This window comes from Triticum urartu, chromosome 3A (assembly GCF_056163025.1).
Source record: "Triticum urartu cultivar PI428250 chromosome 3A, HENAU_Tu73, whole genome shotgun sequence".
In the NCBI taxonomy this organism is placed as follows: domain Eukaryota; kingdom Viridiplantae; phylum Streptophyta; class Magnoliopsida; order Poales; family Poaceae; genus Triticum; species Triticum urartu.
Genome location: NC_141875.1, coordinates 711929442 through 711943033, shown reverse-complemented (window position 1 = coordinate 711943033; position 13592 = coordinate 711929442). Strand labels below are relative to the sequence as shown.

Below are 13592 nucleotides of genomic sequence, written 5' to 3'. Positions count from 1 at the left end.
ATCTTTTGTTTCATTTGCAATTTATTTTCACAGTTGGCTTAGTGTTTATGCGGGCCATATAATTTCTAGTATTTATATATCATATCTCAGAATATTTGACCCATACAACTAATTATGTGCTGGCTCGATGATCCAGCCAAGCCATTCATCTTCGTGCAGAAATTCTCATTGATTTTTCATGACCTAAAGTAAGTACTCATGCTCTGCCATTATGCTCGGTGACTACCCTTTTGGCATTTGTGTCATGGAAATAATGAATATTTAATCGTCCTCATTAAAGATTTTGTGTGTGTGTGCATGAAATGTATTCCTAGATGTACTAAGAAGAATGGAGAACCATCCATTGAAATGGAGAGACGCCAAATGCTTGGTTGTCCCTAACCTAAACACCCATTAATTTACAAAAGATATGTGGGCCTGCCTTTCTGGACTAGTTGTTAGTTTTTAGCCCCACAAATTCCGCAACAAACTATGTGCGCCATTTGTTTTACTGCCAAGATCACACTATAAAGGCGCCCCATACCGTCCCTTAGTAAGCACAACACATAGTAGTCCAAGTGCAAAGCATCTTTGTTTTTGCAATGAAGGGGGGGACGGTGCCTACATGGCTAGAGCTACTGCTCGCAACACAGTTCTTTGCAATATGCACCAACCATCTCTCCTCTAATCGCAATGAGTGTAACCTATTTTGCATAGATTGTGAGGAATCAAAGGGCGCCTTATGCTATTATTGTCGTTCAGACCATCATTCCACCCATCGAGTAATCCAGGTATGGTGTACAACGTTATGTTTTAGTAATAGAGATTATGTATAGTGGCGGAGCCAGGAATGTTGAATAAGGGGGGCCAAGTGTTGTTTAGCTTTGTTGGGGAGGGCCAGCCCGTCAAATTACTCCATTTTAGCAGGAATTAATCACCTACTGACATGCATATTAGCTTGAATTCAAGGATGTTTGGGGGGGGGGGGGGGGGGGGGGGCAGGGCCCCTGCTGGCACCCTGTCTCCGCCACTGATTATGCAAGAGTATTTTTACATCATATTTATGGAACATATGTCAAAAAGTACTTAGTGTAAGTGATCATCTAAAAATCTATTTATCATCACACATGTATTATCTTTAGTGAAAAAGTGGATCGATGTACCTTTGTGTCATGACCAACATGAATTAACTTATGAAATATTGTAGATAAGGCGGTCGTCATACCATGATGTGGTCAGGGTTGCCGAGTTAAAAGATGTACTTGATATCAATGATGTACAAACATATGTGATCAACAGTGCAACAGTTGTATTTCTTAATGAGCGACCACAACAACGTGGTTGTGGTGTTTCTGCGGTCAAGGCATCATCATCATCATACAATTGTGAGAGTTGCAATCGTGCTCTTCTTGACCCATTCCGCTTCTGCTCCTTGGGTTGCAACGTAAGCTACTAAACTAATGTGTAACTATTGAAAAGTTACCCCATGTAATTGGTTCCTTTAACATTTACTTATTTTTGACTGGACATTTTCTTGGCAGCTTAAAGGAATCAAAGAGGATATGAGGACAAACATTCCAACTAGAGATTTTATTGACTATACAAGAAAGGATGATGATACAGATTGCAGTAACACAAGTGGAAATACTGGAAACAATGAAGAGAGTTGCAGCGATGCAGATTATTGCAAGGAAAAACCATCTCCACCAAGGGTTATTCGTCACCGCCGAAAGGGGATCCCTCAGCGTGCACCTTTTTATTGAGAGAAAGCTGTTATGAATAATTTGCTGGCACCATAGCAAATGAATTGGAATAAATACTTTTATTGAAGATCATATATATGTCAGGTGTCGAATATATTAATAAATTACAGCTTGTTATCTGCATGAGTGCTTGTTTGATGTGTCTTCATTTGTAATGCATCAATTGAATTTATGGTTTGAATCTTCATTGATAAAATATGTATGAATTGAAGGTTTCACAATACTAGAATTTTGTTTTGATGATATAGTATCGATGCATAGCAGAGGTGATGGGAAAATTTTCTGACTCATATCATACTAGAGCACATAATTCTCAGCTATGTTGCTAGAACATACATAGTATTCTTTCAGCAACTTCACGAGGGGAGGCCCCTACCTTTTCATTAATTAGAAACGGATGGCATGCATGGAGAACCTTGTCCAACACAATTTTTACACGCACAATGGGAATAGTATAGAATTACAAAGACGGAGGCAGGGTAGGAGACAAGAAGAAGAAAGAGGAAAGAAACAACAAAAGAAACTGCCCCACGAGTTCTATGCGTCTATACTTGAACATTATCTGCAATTGTTTTGGCAGCCATGATAGGTGGAATAAAGCTTTTCGAAGCCATATATAGAGTCCAGGAAATAGTTGTAGCCACCAAAGTCCAAGATCTTTGTTTCATATGCGCAATTTGCACGCTACACAAACTGAAGGCACCAACCAGCTCCCCATCGCTACTTAGCTAGACGCCTAGCGAATTCCAAATATCCCTCGTCCTATTGCATTGCAACACACAGTGTGTGGTTGTTTCACTTGCAGAGCAGCCAAGAGGAGACATGTCGGGATCGATGATGTTTTGTTTCTTTAGCAGGTATCCCACTCACTTTTATCTCTGCTTGACACTCATAGTACGCCCATCAATAGAAACTGGATGTGATTTGTAAATATTTAGCCTGGGTATCCATACATACATACCAATAAAGTAAGGTGCGTTTCTCTTATTTTTTTGTCCATTCACCATATATATATATATATATATATATATATATATATATATATACACGAGGTGGTACTAGTTTTTTTTGTCCATCTGGCTGGGCTACATGGGCTTCTAACGGGAATTTTGTCCATCTCACGTCGCACCGCTGGGCCTCCATGTTAGGCCTGCTACACGAGCGAACAATATTACTAAAATCAACCAAAAAAATTGCAAAACCAAGGATTCAAACTAAACATAAGGTGGAGAAGAGAGATTCGAACCTAAGAAGTCCCGCGTACATTGGGCATCACAATGACCAATTGAGACATCTAGCTAATTGATGTGAACAAAAATAAGTTCTAAAATATTTCTATGTTCCGAAACGGGTAATTAAACGGTATTGGGCCTTGGCCTGCGTTCTAGCTATTGGGCCTGTTCCACCGATGTATTAGTGCCTATGGATATTTCGTGTTAAATAATCCCAGATGGCTTCCTTATACTGATTCTCACCAATTTAAAGATGTTCAACAATGTTTTTTGGTGTGAGCTAATTAAAAGAGATCCTTCACATGCAAGGTGGAAGGAGCTTTGCATGCTGCAAAACATGACGCTTGGATTGTGGGCTAGATATACTGCGAAGAAGCTAAGAAGTAGTGGCGCTACCTCGGAATGGAATGGAAGGGGTGTGTGATTGCATGTGTGCATGAAGAACTTGGCTCGCATTTGAATTGTGGGTTGAATATAAGGCAAAGAGGCTAAGGAGTCGTGGCGCTGCTTGGGAATGGAATGGATGCGTAACTGGAAACAAGTTTACAAATTTTAGGAAAAGGTTCACGGATTTAAGAAAAACGTTCACGATATTTTTAGAAGTTCTTGAATTTGTATAAAGAAAAACAAATCACCTAATGAAAATAGAAAATGAAAAAGAAAAAGAAAAAGAAAAAAGAAAAAGAAAAAAGAAAAAGGAAAAGAAAAAAAAGAATACCCAAAATCATGTTAAAGACATAAGTAAAATAGAAATAGGCCAGAAAAAAGGCGAGAAGAAGCAGAATACCGCTACTGTGGTAAATAGGCCTGCCCGTTACTACCAAAAAAGGTTTACAATTATGAAAAAGTTCATACATTACGAAAATAGTCGGCAAAAAAAACATATTCATTGACTCAAAAAATTGTTCCCAAAAATATTTTTTTGATTAAAAAAATGTTCACTCATTAAGAAAACAACTTCCAAAAGAATGTTGTCAATGTATAGAAAATATTCACGAATTTCAGAAAATAGCAAATTACAAAAATTCTAAAAATTTGGAATTATGCTTACGAGTTTACATAAAATATTCATGAATTTAAAAAATGTTCACGATTACATAGAAAATGTTCCTGAATTTTAAAAATGTTCACAAATATTAAAAAAGATGTTCAAATATAAAAAAAATAAAAATAAAATATAGACGAACATGAAATGAATGAATATGAAAAAAGGAAATAAAAAAAAGAAACATGAAAAAAGGTTCCATTTATTTTGAGAACATGTATGGGAATGTTCCAGAACCGTCCCAAAATCGGGAAGCCCTATTTGGGCCCTAATTGGGCTGGCCAAAAATTGTTCGTACGGTGAGCTCGGCGAATAGGATTGGCCCTGATACGCACGAACATAATTCACAAGCGACTATACGAGTTGTCGGAGATCTATAATTAAGGGATACTCCTTGCCAAGATCACCCCTGCTTTCTCATGGGTTGACAAGTGGCGCATAGCATGTGCGCCATTTGTCATAACCTACGAGTTTTCATATTTTTTTGTAGATTTGTTTATTCAAAACATTTTATTTGTTAAACCGAGCGTCCAAATTCAAACCGTTTTCAGCGTTGGATTTCTCGTGTCGAGATCTTCGAAACTAGACCCCCATGTTAATAGGTTTTGGCAAACTTTTTTTCACGAAAAAAACTGGAGGATAAAACAATGAGCTGGAAGCATGGTTCTTTCTAACTTTCTTTTCTTTTCCGAGAGGCTGCAGGACTGTGCCTCCAAGAGAAGTACATTTGTGCTTCAGACGGAAGCAAAAAACATGTTTCTTTTCTTTTCTTTTCGAGAGGCATAGTTGTGCCTCTCGCGGAAGTAAATATTTGCCTCCACGAAAAGCAAATATGCCTCCAGTGAAAGCAAATAATAATATTTTTTTTCCTTTTCCGAGAGGTGTCTCTCACAGAAGCAAATCTTTGTCTTTCCGAGAGGCACTGCTAGGGGCGGACCTAGGACAAAAATGTCCCCATGTCCACGTGTACATCACATACAAACAGTTATCAAAGAATAATATACATAAGAATAACACACTCGACAACCAAAAATATCAAATATCAATTTTTTTGCGGGTAATTAAATATCAAATTATGCTTACCAAAATGAAACGTTTCACAGGAAATACTAGTTAAATATAACAAAATTGAACAATGTAAAAAAATGATCCGCAAAACTGAAAAAACACCTCAAAATTTAGAAAATAGCATTAATCCAATTCTCAAACAGAAAATTACATTAATCTAATAATCAATTGTAACAATCTTAAAATTCAAAACCCTACTTATATAGTTTGGGAGTTTGTAATGAGGATTAGAGCAAATAGAAGCACACACTTGGGAGAGATTAGTGAGTTGCCTTGGCGTATGTTTTTCTCCAGCGATCTAGTGAGTGGGCCAAGGCGATGTCTGGCATGCAATGATGGAGAGCCCAATGGCGTGTTTGGTAGCCCACATTACCTCCAACCAGGCCAAGTTGGGCCAAGAAAACCGCGTTTGATTGCAAACGGGATGGGCTGACTCGCATCAGCACAAACCTTAAAGCAGCCTAGAGCCCGACTCGCTGGAAATCCTCAAATCGGCAGTTCCAGTGAGCCAGGCAGAGTGCGGTGCAAAAGGTATATGTAGCTCACATGCGAGGGAGCAACACAGGTGGAGATGGCGGGAGATGAAAATCGGGCGCGGCCGGATGGTGCCATATCAAGCCTCATCCCATTTATGCAATAGATAATTCTTTTTTTTACTCTAAGGAAATGCGCGTCTCATATGTACCTTTTGTTAGACTTTGGCATGTGCATCCTGATCGTCGGATGACACCATTCGAGTGCTGCAGTGTTGGACGTCTTTGTCGAACTGGTCAATCCTGGATCATATCAACTGATATAAGAATTGATACACTACCAGATTTTTTTTCTCATCTCCCGTTGTGATGAACGGGCATATTTCCTAGTCTATGCTTAAAAATAGAACACACTATATTGGTCAATGCTTGCAAAGTCATCTTACCAACACATGGATGCCTCTCATTTGAAATCAGCTGCTTGAATTGATGCTCGATTGGTTCACATCTGCATATTTTCACCTAAGCAGGTGCTTTTTGTTTTGTTTTTTGTGGGTTCATTTGTTATTAGTTCTTGTCAGTATATTAGCAACTACTATCTCGGTTCTGGTTTATTGGTCGCCATTGTATTTCGTGTCACATTTTGATCATAGATTGAACTAATAAAATGTTTCATGCATGTCACAAAAAATTATATCATTGAAAACTATGTTCAAATATGAATTCAACGATATAATTTTTGTTGACATGCATTAACAGTTAGTTAGTTAAATCTTTGGTTAAATTTGGCACAAACTATAAAGAAGACCTATAAACCTGGACGAAGGTAGTACTGATAATGGTCGAATGCCAGTTCTTCATTCCCATGCATCACATAATGGTGGCATAAACATGCATCGACCAAGATGTGCATAATAGATTTTGGCTAACGAAGTGTTTAGATCCCATCTACTTCCCAGCGGCTATGGGTCTTGATCCAACCAGCGGATTCATCCCGGTGTAATTCCTTGATCGCCGATTTGGAGCATGGATGCCTGCGCTGGGCATGCCTGCCTAGCTACACAGTCCGCCAGGATGGATATGATTTGGCATAGGCCAAAAATATGAAGCTTGCTCTATGCCTATTCGAATAGTTGTCGGGATTAAAGATTAATTTTAACAAAAGAAAATTGTTTCATTTTAGGAGAGCCAAAGATGAACAAGATGCTTATAAACAACTGTTCGAATGTGAACTAGGTGCCCTACCATTTAGTTATCTGGGCATACCAATTCACCATCGCAAGCTATCTAGCAAGGAGTGGAAGTGTATTGAAGATCCATTCGAAAAAAAACTAAGCTGCTGGAAGGGCAAGCTTATGTCATATGGGGGTCGGCTAATATTAATAAACTCAGTGCTCACGTGTATGCCGATGTTCCTCTTGTCCTTCTTCGAGGTACCGGTAGGGGTAAGGAAACGACCGAACATCTATCAATCATGATTCTTTTGGCAGAGTGATGAAATAAAGAGGAAGTACACGCTTACTAAATGGGGCATCATTTGTAGGCCGAAGGACCAGGGTGGTCTTGCGATTGAGAATTTAGACGTAAAGAACAAATGTCTGCTCAGTAAATGGTTGTACAAGCTTTCTGTGGAAACCGAAGGCACGTGGGTACATTTTTTACGTAATTAGTACTTACAATCTAAGACCTTGGCTCAGGTTACTATTAGACCCAATGATTCACCATTTTTAATGGGCTTGATGAGAACGAAAGTAGCTTCCTTCGATGGAACTAAATTCATCATTGGAAAAGGTATTTCAACGAGATTTTGGGAGGATACGTGGTTAGGGGAGACGCCTTTACTACACAACATCCATCTCTCTATAAGATTGTATAGAGTAAGGAGGCTTACGTTGCTACATTGTTACAATCCAACCTTCTAAATATTCAATTCCGGAGATCTTTGGTAGGAGACCGATGGGAAGCATGGCTACATCTGGTCAGAAGGTTGATGGATGTGAACCTCTCTGATGAGCCTGATAGTATTCACTGGAAATTAGCAAACCATGAATGGCATTTTCTTAGTGAAATCAATGTATTTGGACCTCAATGATTCTGGTCTGATTCCGAAATCGATACATATTTGGAAGATTAAAGTCCCGTTAAGAATCAAAGTCTTCATGTGGTTTGTTCACAAGGAGATGGTTCTGACTAAGAATAACTTGGCAAAACATAATTGGGAGGGTAGTAGCTTTTGTACTCATGATGAAACCATCAAACATCTCTTTCTCGATTGTCCGTTGGCCAAACTATTATGGCACTTAGTTTATATACCCTTTAATATCGCCCCTCCAAATAGTATTCACACGTTATTTGGGACGTGGCTAAATGGAGGAGAGACAAATTTTGTGAGACATATTCAGATAGGAGTATATGCATTACTTTGGGCTATATGGAACTATAGAAATGACATGATTTTTAACAGACAAACTTGTATAATGTTTTTGCAAGTTATCTACAGGGCCATTGATTGGATCCGTATGTGGTCATTACTCAATTCCGTGGAAGCCAGTGAGCCTTTGGTTATTTGGTCTGCCTGATCGGAGATGGTAGCTCGGGATATCTACAACCAGTTTAGATGGTGGTCCAGTAATAGGATAGGTGTTTAGTCATCCCGTCCTAGTTTCACCGGTTGTGGCATATTATACTTTTGTTTTATTTTTCTTTAACTCTAAGCGAGCTTGTTCTGGATCACAGACTTTTCAGACACTTAACAAAGGGCTGCATGCATCACTCTAATGCAGAGGCCGGGGGTAATCCTCCTTTTCTAAAAAAAGTCCGCCAGGATGGATGGATATTCAAGGTCGTTGGAACGGTCAAAATATTTTCTTCATCACTGTTTTCTCCTGACATGAAGGGATTATACACCACGCGTGCACCGACTCCCTTCCCCACCTCTCCTAGAGGAGAAAAAATAAAATCAAACAACGATTCCACCATAATGAACCTAATCATTTGATTTTTTAAGAGGTAAAGCCAACTTTATTAATAAAACTCCACAATGTGTGGGATACAACGTTGATCATGAGGCTGGCCAAGCCACACATGACGCCCTGGTGGTAAACATAAAGAAAACTTAGCTAACTTGTGAGCTTCCAAATTGACAGCTCGACTCTCAAAAGTGAAGTTACAAAGAAGTGGTGATGATCTCAACTTTATCTCTCTAATTATAGCCCCATATGGACCCTGGCTGTCCCTAGCAATGTCGCCAATCACTTGTTTACAGTCAGAAGCCACAACAAATTGTTGTACATTCAGATCTTCTGCTAGAGCAATAGCCTCACGACATGCTATAGCCTCGAGTGTCGATGGGTCGCATACTCCCGCAATGACAAAGGATGAGCTCCCCAGATAGACCCCTTGGCTATCTCTACATATGGCTGCCGCTGCACCTCCTCTCTGAAATCTTACCGCCGTATCAACATGGATCTTAGCATAGCTAGCAGGGGGTGCCTTCGGCCTTGGTACAGGAGCATTAGAAGAAGTCACAGCCGCTAGGGAAACCTTTCCAGGAAGAGAAGCCGTTCCTAGATCAGCCATGAAACGAACTATAAACTCCTTCATCGCCCGAGGCGTTTGGAACATGGATTCATGGATAGCCTTCCCCCTTGAAGTCCAGGTCGCCCACAAGGTGACCGACAACAATGTGAACTTCTCGCGCGATAGCGAGTCCATAAGTCCAAAGAGCTAGCTCTTCGCTCTCATCTCTGTTGATGCTACCAGACTGCAGCCCAAGTCCTCATCTACCAACGCCCAAATGCATCTGGAGACCGTGCACTCAAGGAGGGAGTGATGCCAGGAGTCGGGAGCTCCACAAAGGCCGCAAGAGCTAGTCGTTGACATATGATTATGAGCCCTCACATCCTCGGTCGGCAGAGATTGTTTTGATAAGCGCCATAGAAACATGCGTACTTTTGAGGGGACTACAGTTTTCCAAAGAGACTTCCAGGAAGCTTCATCAACGTGATTGCTGGATGATGTAGCCGAGCCCTCTAACCACGCTTCTCGCCTTTGCTTTGTAGAAACCAACATGTTATAGGCCAACCGGACTGTAAATTGTCCCGTGCTCTCATGTGTCCAGCTCCAAAAGTCCAGCATAACAGCAATACATAACGGGATACCCATGATAACTTTTGCATGAAAGGGCAAGAATGTAGCTTCAATCACGGGTCTCTTCCACGAAGCATTAGTAGTGTTGATTAGTTCGGAGACTATGCTGGGAGGGTTGCTTACTCGATAGCCGTACGGTCTCATCATCTCCGGCCGGGGAAGCCAATTGTCATTCCAGATGTTAGTACTCTCTCCATCTCCTATTCGCTTGATCAGTCCAAGTTTCAGAATATCCCGACCCTCCACTATGGCCCTCCATATCTGACTCGGATGGTTCCCAAGGGAGGCCTCCAGTATAGATGTATGTGGGAAATATACACTCTTCAGAATTCACGCACTCAGAGAGTCGGGATCCTGCAATATTCTCCATGCCTGCCTGGCCAACATGGCAAGGTTGAAAAGTTCAAAATCTTTGAAGCCCAAGCCTCCCATGCTCTTTGGCTGTGTCATTGCTTCCCATGAGACCCAATGAGGTTTTCGTTGGCCATTTATGCCCCCCACCAAAATTTCCTTATCAGCATATTGAGGTGCTCACATAGCCCCCTAGGGAGTTTGAAACATGACATGGAAAATACTTGCATTGTCTGGGAAACTGATTTGACTAGTACCTCCTTCCCTACTGCTGACAATGTTCTCTCAATCCAACCTTGAATTTTTCTCCACAATCCGTCCTTTAAATACTTGAAGGCCCCATTTTTTGAGTTCCCTATGTCAGATGGCATGCCCAAATATTTCTCATTCAATGTTTCATTGGGAACATTGAGCGTACCTTTTATTTCATTGCGAGTGCTCTCGGGAACTCCTTCGCTAAAAAGTATTGAAGATTTGTTATAGTTGATTCGCTGACCTGAAGCTTGACTATAAACTTCCAACAACTGGTCTACCTCTATAGCACCCACACTATTGGCCTTGAAGAACAGCAGGCTGTCATCAACGAATAAGAGATGGTTAACTGGTGGTGCCTGGGGCGCCACCTGAATCCCATTCAAATTTGATGACCCACTTTGTGATTTTAAAAGGCACGACATGCCCTCTGCTACTAACAAGTGCAAGTATGGTGATATTGGGTCACCATGTCGGATTCCACATGATGGATTGAACTCCTCTAGTTTCTTTCCGTTGAACATGACTAAGAGTTTTATGGAGGTAACCATGCCCATTACAATATCCACCCACCTTCTGTTGAACCCCAATTTGAGCATGATGGCTTGGAGATAAGCCCATTCAACCCGGTCATAAGCCTTCATCATATCCAATTTTAAGGCACATGACTGGTTTTTCTTTGCCTTGTTCCTCTTCATAAAATGCAGACACGCATACACGGTTATGATATTGTCCGTGATCAGTCTCCCTGGAACAAAAGCTGACTGTTCTGCTGATATTATATCTGGCAGTATTTGTTTGAGCCTGTTTGAGGCCACCTTGGGCGCAATCTTGTAAAGCACGTTACATAAACTTATAGAGCGAAACTGCACAAGGAGCGTGGGTTTTTTTACCTTAGGAATAAGGACCAGGATTGTGTTGTTAATGCATGCTGCTGACTCAGTCCCATCCATAATTTTAAGGACCACTTTCGTTACATCCTACCCATAAACATCCCAATGACGCTGGAAAAAGTGGGCAGGGAATCCGTCAGGGCCGGGGGCTTTGGTTGGAAACATTTGAAACAACACATGTTTTACTTCTTCATGCATGTAAGGAGCATTCAGAAGATCATTCATCGCCAGCGTAACTTTAGTGGGCACTGAATCCAGTACCCTATCCATGTCCTGGACCCCCTCGGATGTATATAGGTTTTTGTAAAATTTAGTGGTCAACTCCTTCATCTCCCCCTGTCCTCGGTCAACTGCCCATCCGCCCACTGCAAAGCTTTAATCTCATTCTTCCGACGGCGTCTGCTCGCTCTCAGGTGAAAAAATAGGTATTTTTATCGCCGTGGACTAGCCAATCCAGCCGGGCCCTCTGGCGCCATAGCAGCTCTTCTCTATGGAACAATTCGACCAATCTGTCAGCCACCTTGGTTTTAGCATTTTTCGGGCCGATCGCCCAGGCGCGGAGCGCATAATCTCCAGCTGTTTTTTCAGTTGGCGAATCTCCTGGCGCACGGACCCAAAATGATTGCGGTCCCACGCCGACAAGTCTCCCGCCAACCCCCCTAGTTTTGCACATAGGGCATCGACCGTTTCCCCCTCCTGCATACTCCAGCGATCACGCACAGTTACGAATAGTGTTTCATCCCTTTCCCACATCGTTTCATATTTAAAAGGCCTGGGGCCCACTGTGCATGCATGCAGCTCACATAACTGTAGAAGGATGGGGAGGTGATCTGAACTTGCTGTGCTCTTATGCGATACCGCTGATGATGCAAGGGCCAGTGCCCATTCTGGATTCACCAGACACCTGTCCAGCCTCACCCGAGTGTAGCTGCCCCCTGCGACCTTTTTTTCAAATGTCCAACTGGAGCCAAAATATCCAATATCTGATAGACCACATGTACCGATTGCTTCCCTGAAAGCATCTACTTGGGCTTAGCTTCTTTGTCCCACGCCATCATGTTCATGGATGTGAAGAACCTTATTAAAATCTCCAATAACTTCCACTTTTATTTCATCATTCCAAAAAATCCCAAGACCACCACTTCTACCAGAACTGCTAACTGCAAAACTTTTATTGTAGCCTAGACTATCAGCCAAACTCTCAACCCTCTTGCCCTATATCTGAGTTTCAAGAATACAAACAATAGAGGGGGCAAACTGCCTTGCTAGATCGCTACGCTCTCGGACTGTCGCGGCTTTGCCAATTCCGCGGCAGTTCCAACATAGAAGACTCATTGCGCTAGGCGCGGCCCCGTTTGGGAGCCCGCCAAATGCGCATCAGGGTTTTTGATCAGAGTTGCACTCTTCTCCGAAGCTGACTCATTAGTGAAAAGGGTGGATTTTGATCTCTTCAGATCCTGTTTAGGAGGGGGACTAAGAGGCACTGCAGGTGATGGCAGAAACAATTGCTTGGTGAGTTGCACTGAAGAAGTTGGGAGTGTGGGTTTCGGATCATTAGCCCCCTCTTCCTGTTACGATCAACATCCGCCATTGCTACATCTCTATCTTGGTGTTCCCGTTCCTCCTCATACTGTTCGTCGTAGGGGCCACGACTGCTAGAAGAACGCCCTCTTCCTCTTCCAGAACGGCCTCTACCACGGCCTCTTCCAGAGCTGCCGCTATCACTCGGTTCACTGCCAGGTCCTTTAAACCACGTGACCTTTATGTCTTTGAATACTAGCGCCTTTGGGGCATGAACCCCGTCTCCACATTCTTTGTGTTGGTGACCTAGCTGTCCATAAACTGCACACCAATCCGGCAATCTTTCATATTTGACTCTGAAGATGACTCTCTCCACAGATTCCTTCTTCTTATTACCAACGAAACTGCGTTCTTCAGAGGTTTAGTGACATCGATCCTAACGCGAACTCTCGCGAAGTTACCTTCAAAATCCGGAGATCTAGGCTCAGCATATATGAATTCTCCCACATTAGCAGACAAAGCTTTGACCTTGGAAAAAAAAGCCATCTGGGAGGTCATGAATCTGGATCCAGATGTCCAGTTTGTTAAGCTCGATGGTCAACGGCTTTGTGAAACCGTCGTACTCCGACAGAACTACCGCTTTCCCTTTGAAGGTCCAAGGGCCATCTCCCATAACCCTCTCCGAGTCACCTAGGCAAGAGAATTGCATCGAATACAGATTATCTTCTAGCGGTCTGATCTTTACCTCTTGAGCTAGATCCCAGGCCACTCTCATGTTTCTATAGAACCAATATTGGCTATATGTTTTCTCTGTGTGAACCCTAGCCAGTGCCATCCAGCGCGTCGCTTCCTTCGGCAGCTCTGTG

At 42.0% G+C, this 13592-nt stretch overlaps 1 protein-coding gene across 1 annotated transcript; it reads left to right on the top strand.

Annotated features, from left to right (window-relative positions):
- Positions 1–532: 532 nt before the first annotated feature.
- Positions 533–1865, top strand: LOC125549458 (protein RGF1 INDUCIBLE TRANSCRIPTION FACTOR 1-like). The gene is made up of 3 exons (XM_048712864.2): positions 533–770; positions 1187–1423; positions 1521–1865. Exons 1-3 carry the CDS (start codon positions 582–584, stop codon positions 1740–1742), a joined length of 648 nt encoding a protein of 215 aa, XP_048568821.2. The 5' UTR covers positions 533–581; the 3' UTR covers positions 1743–1865.
- Positions 1866–13592: the final 11727 nt, after the last annotated feature.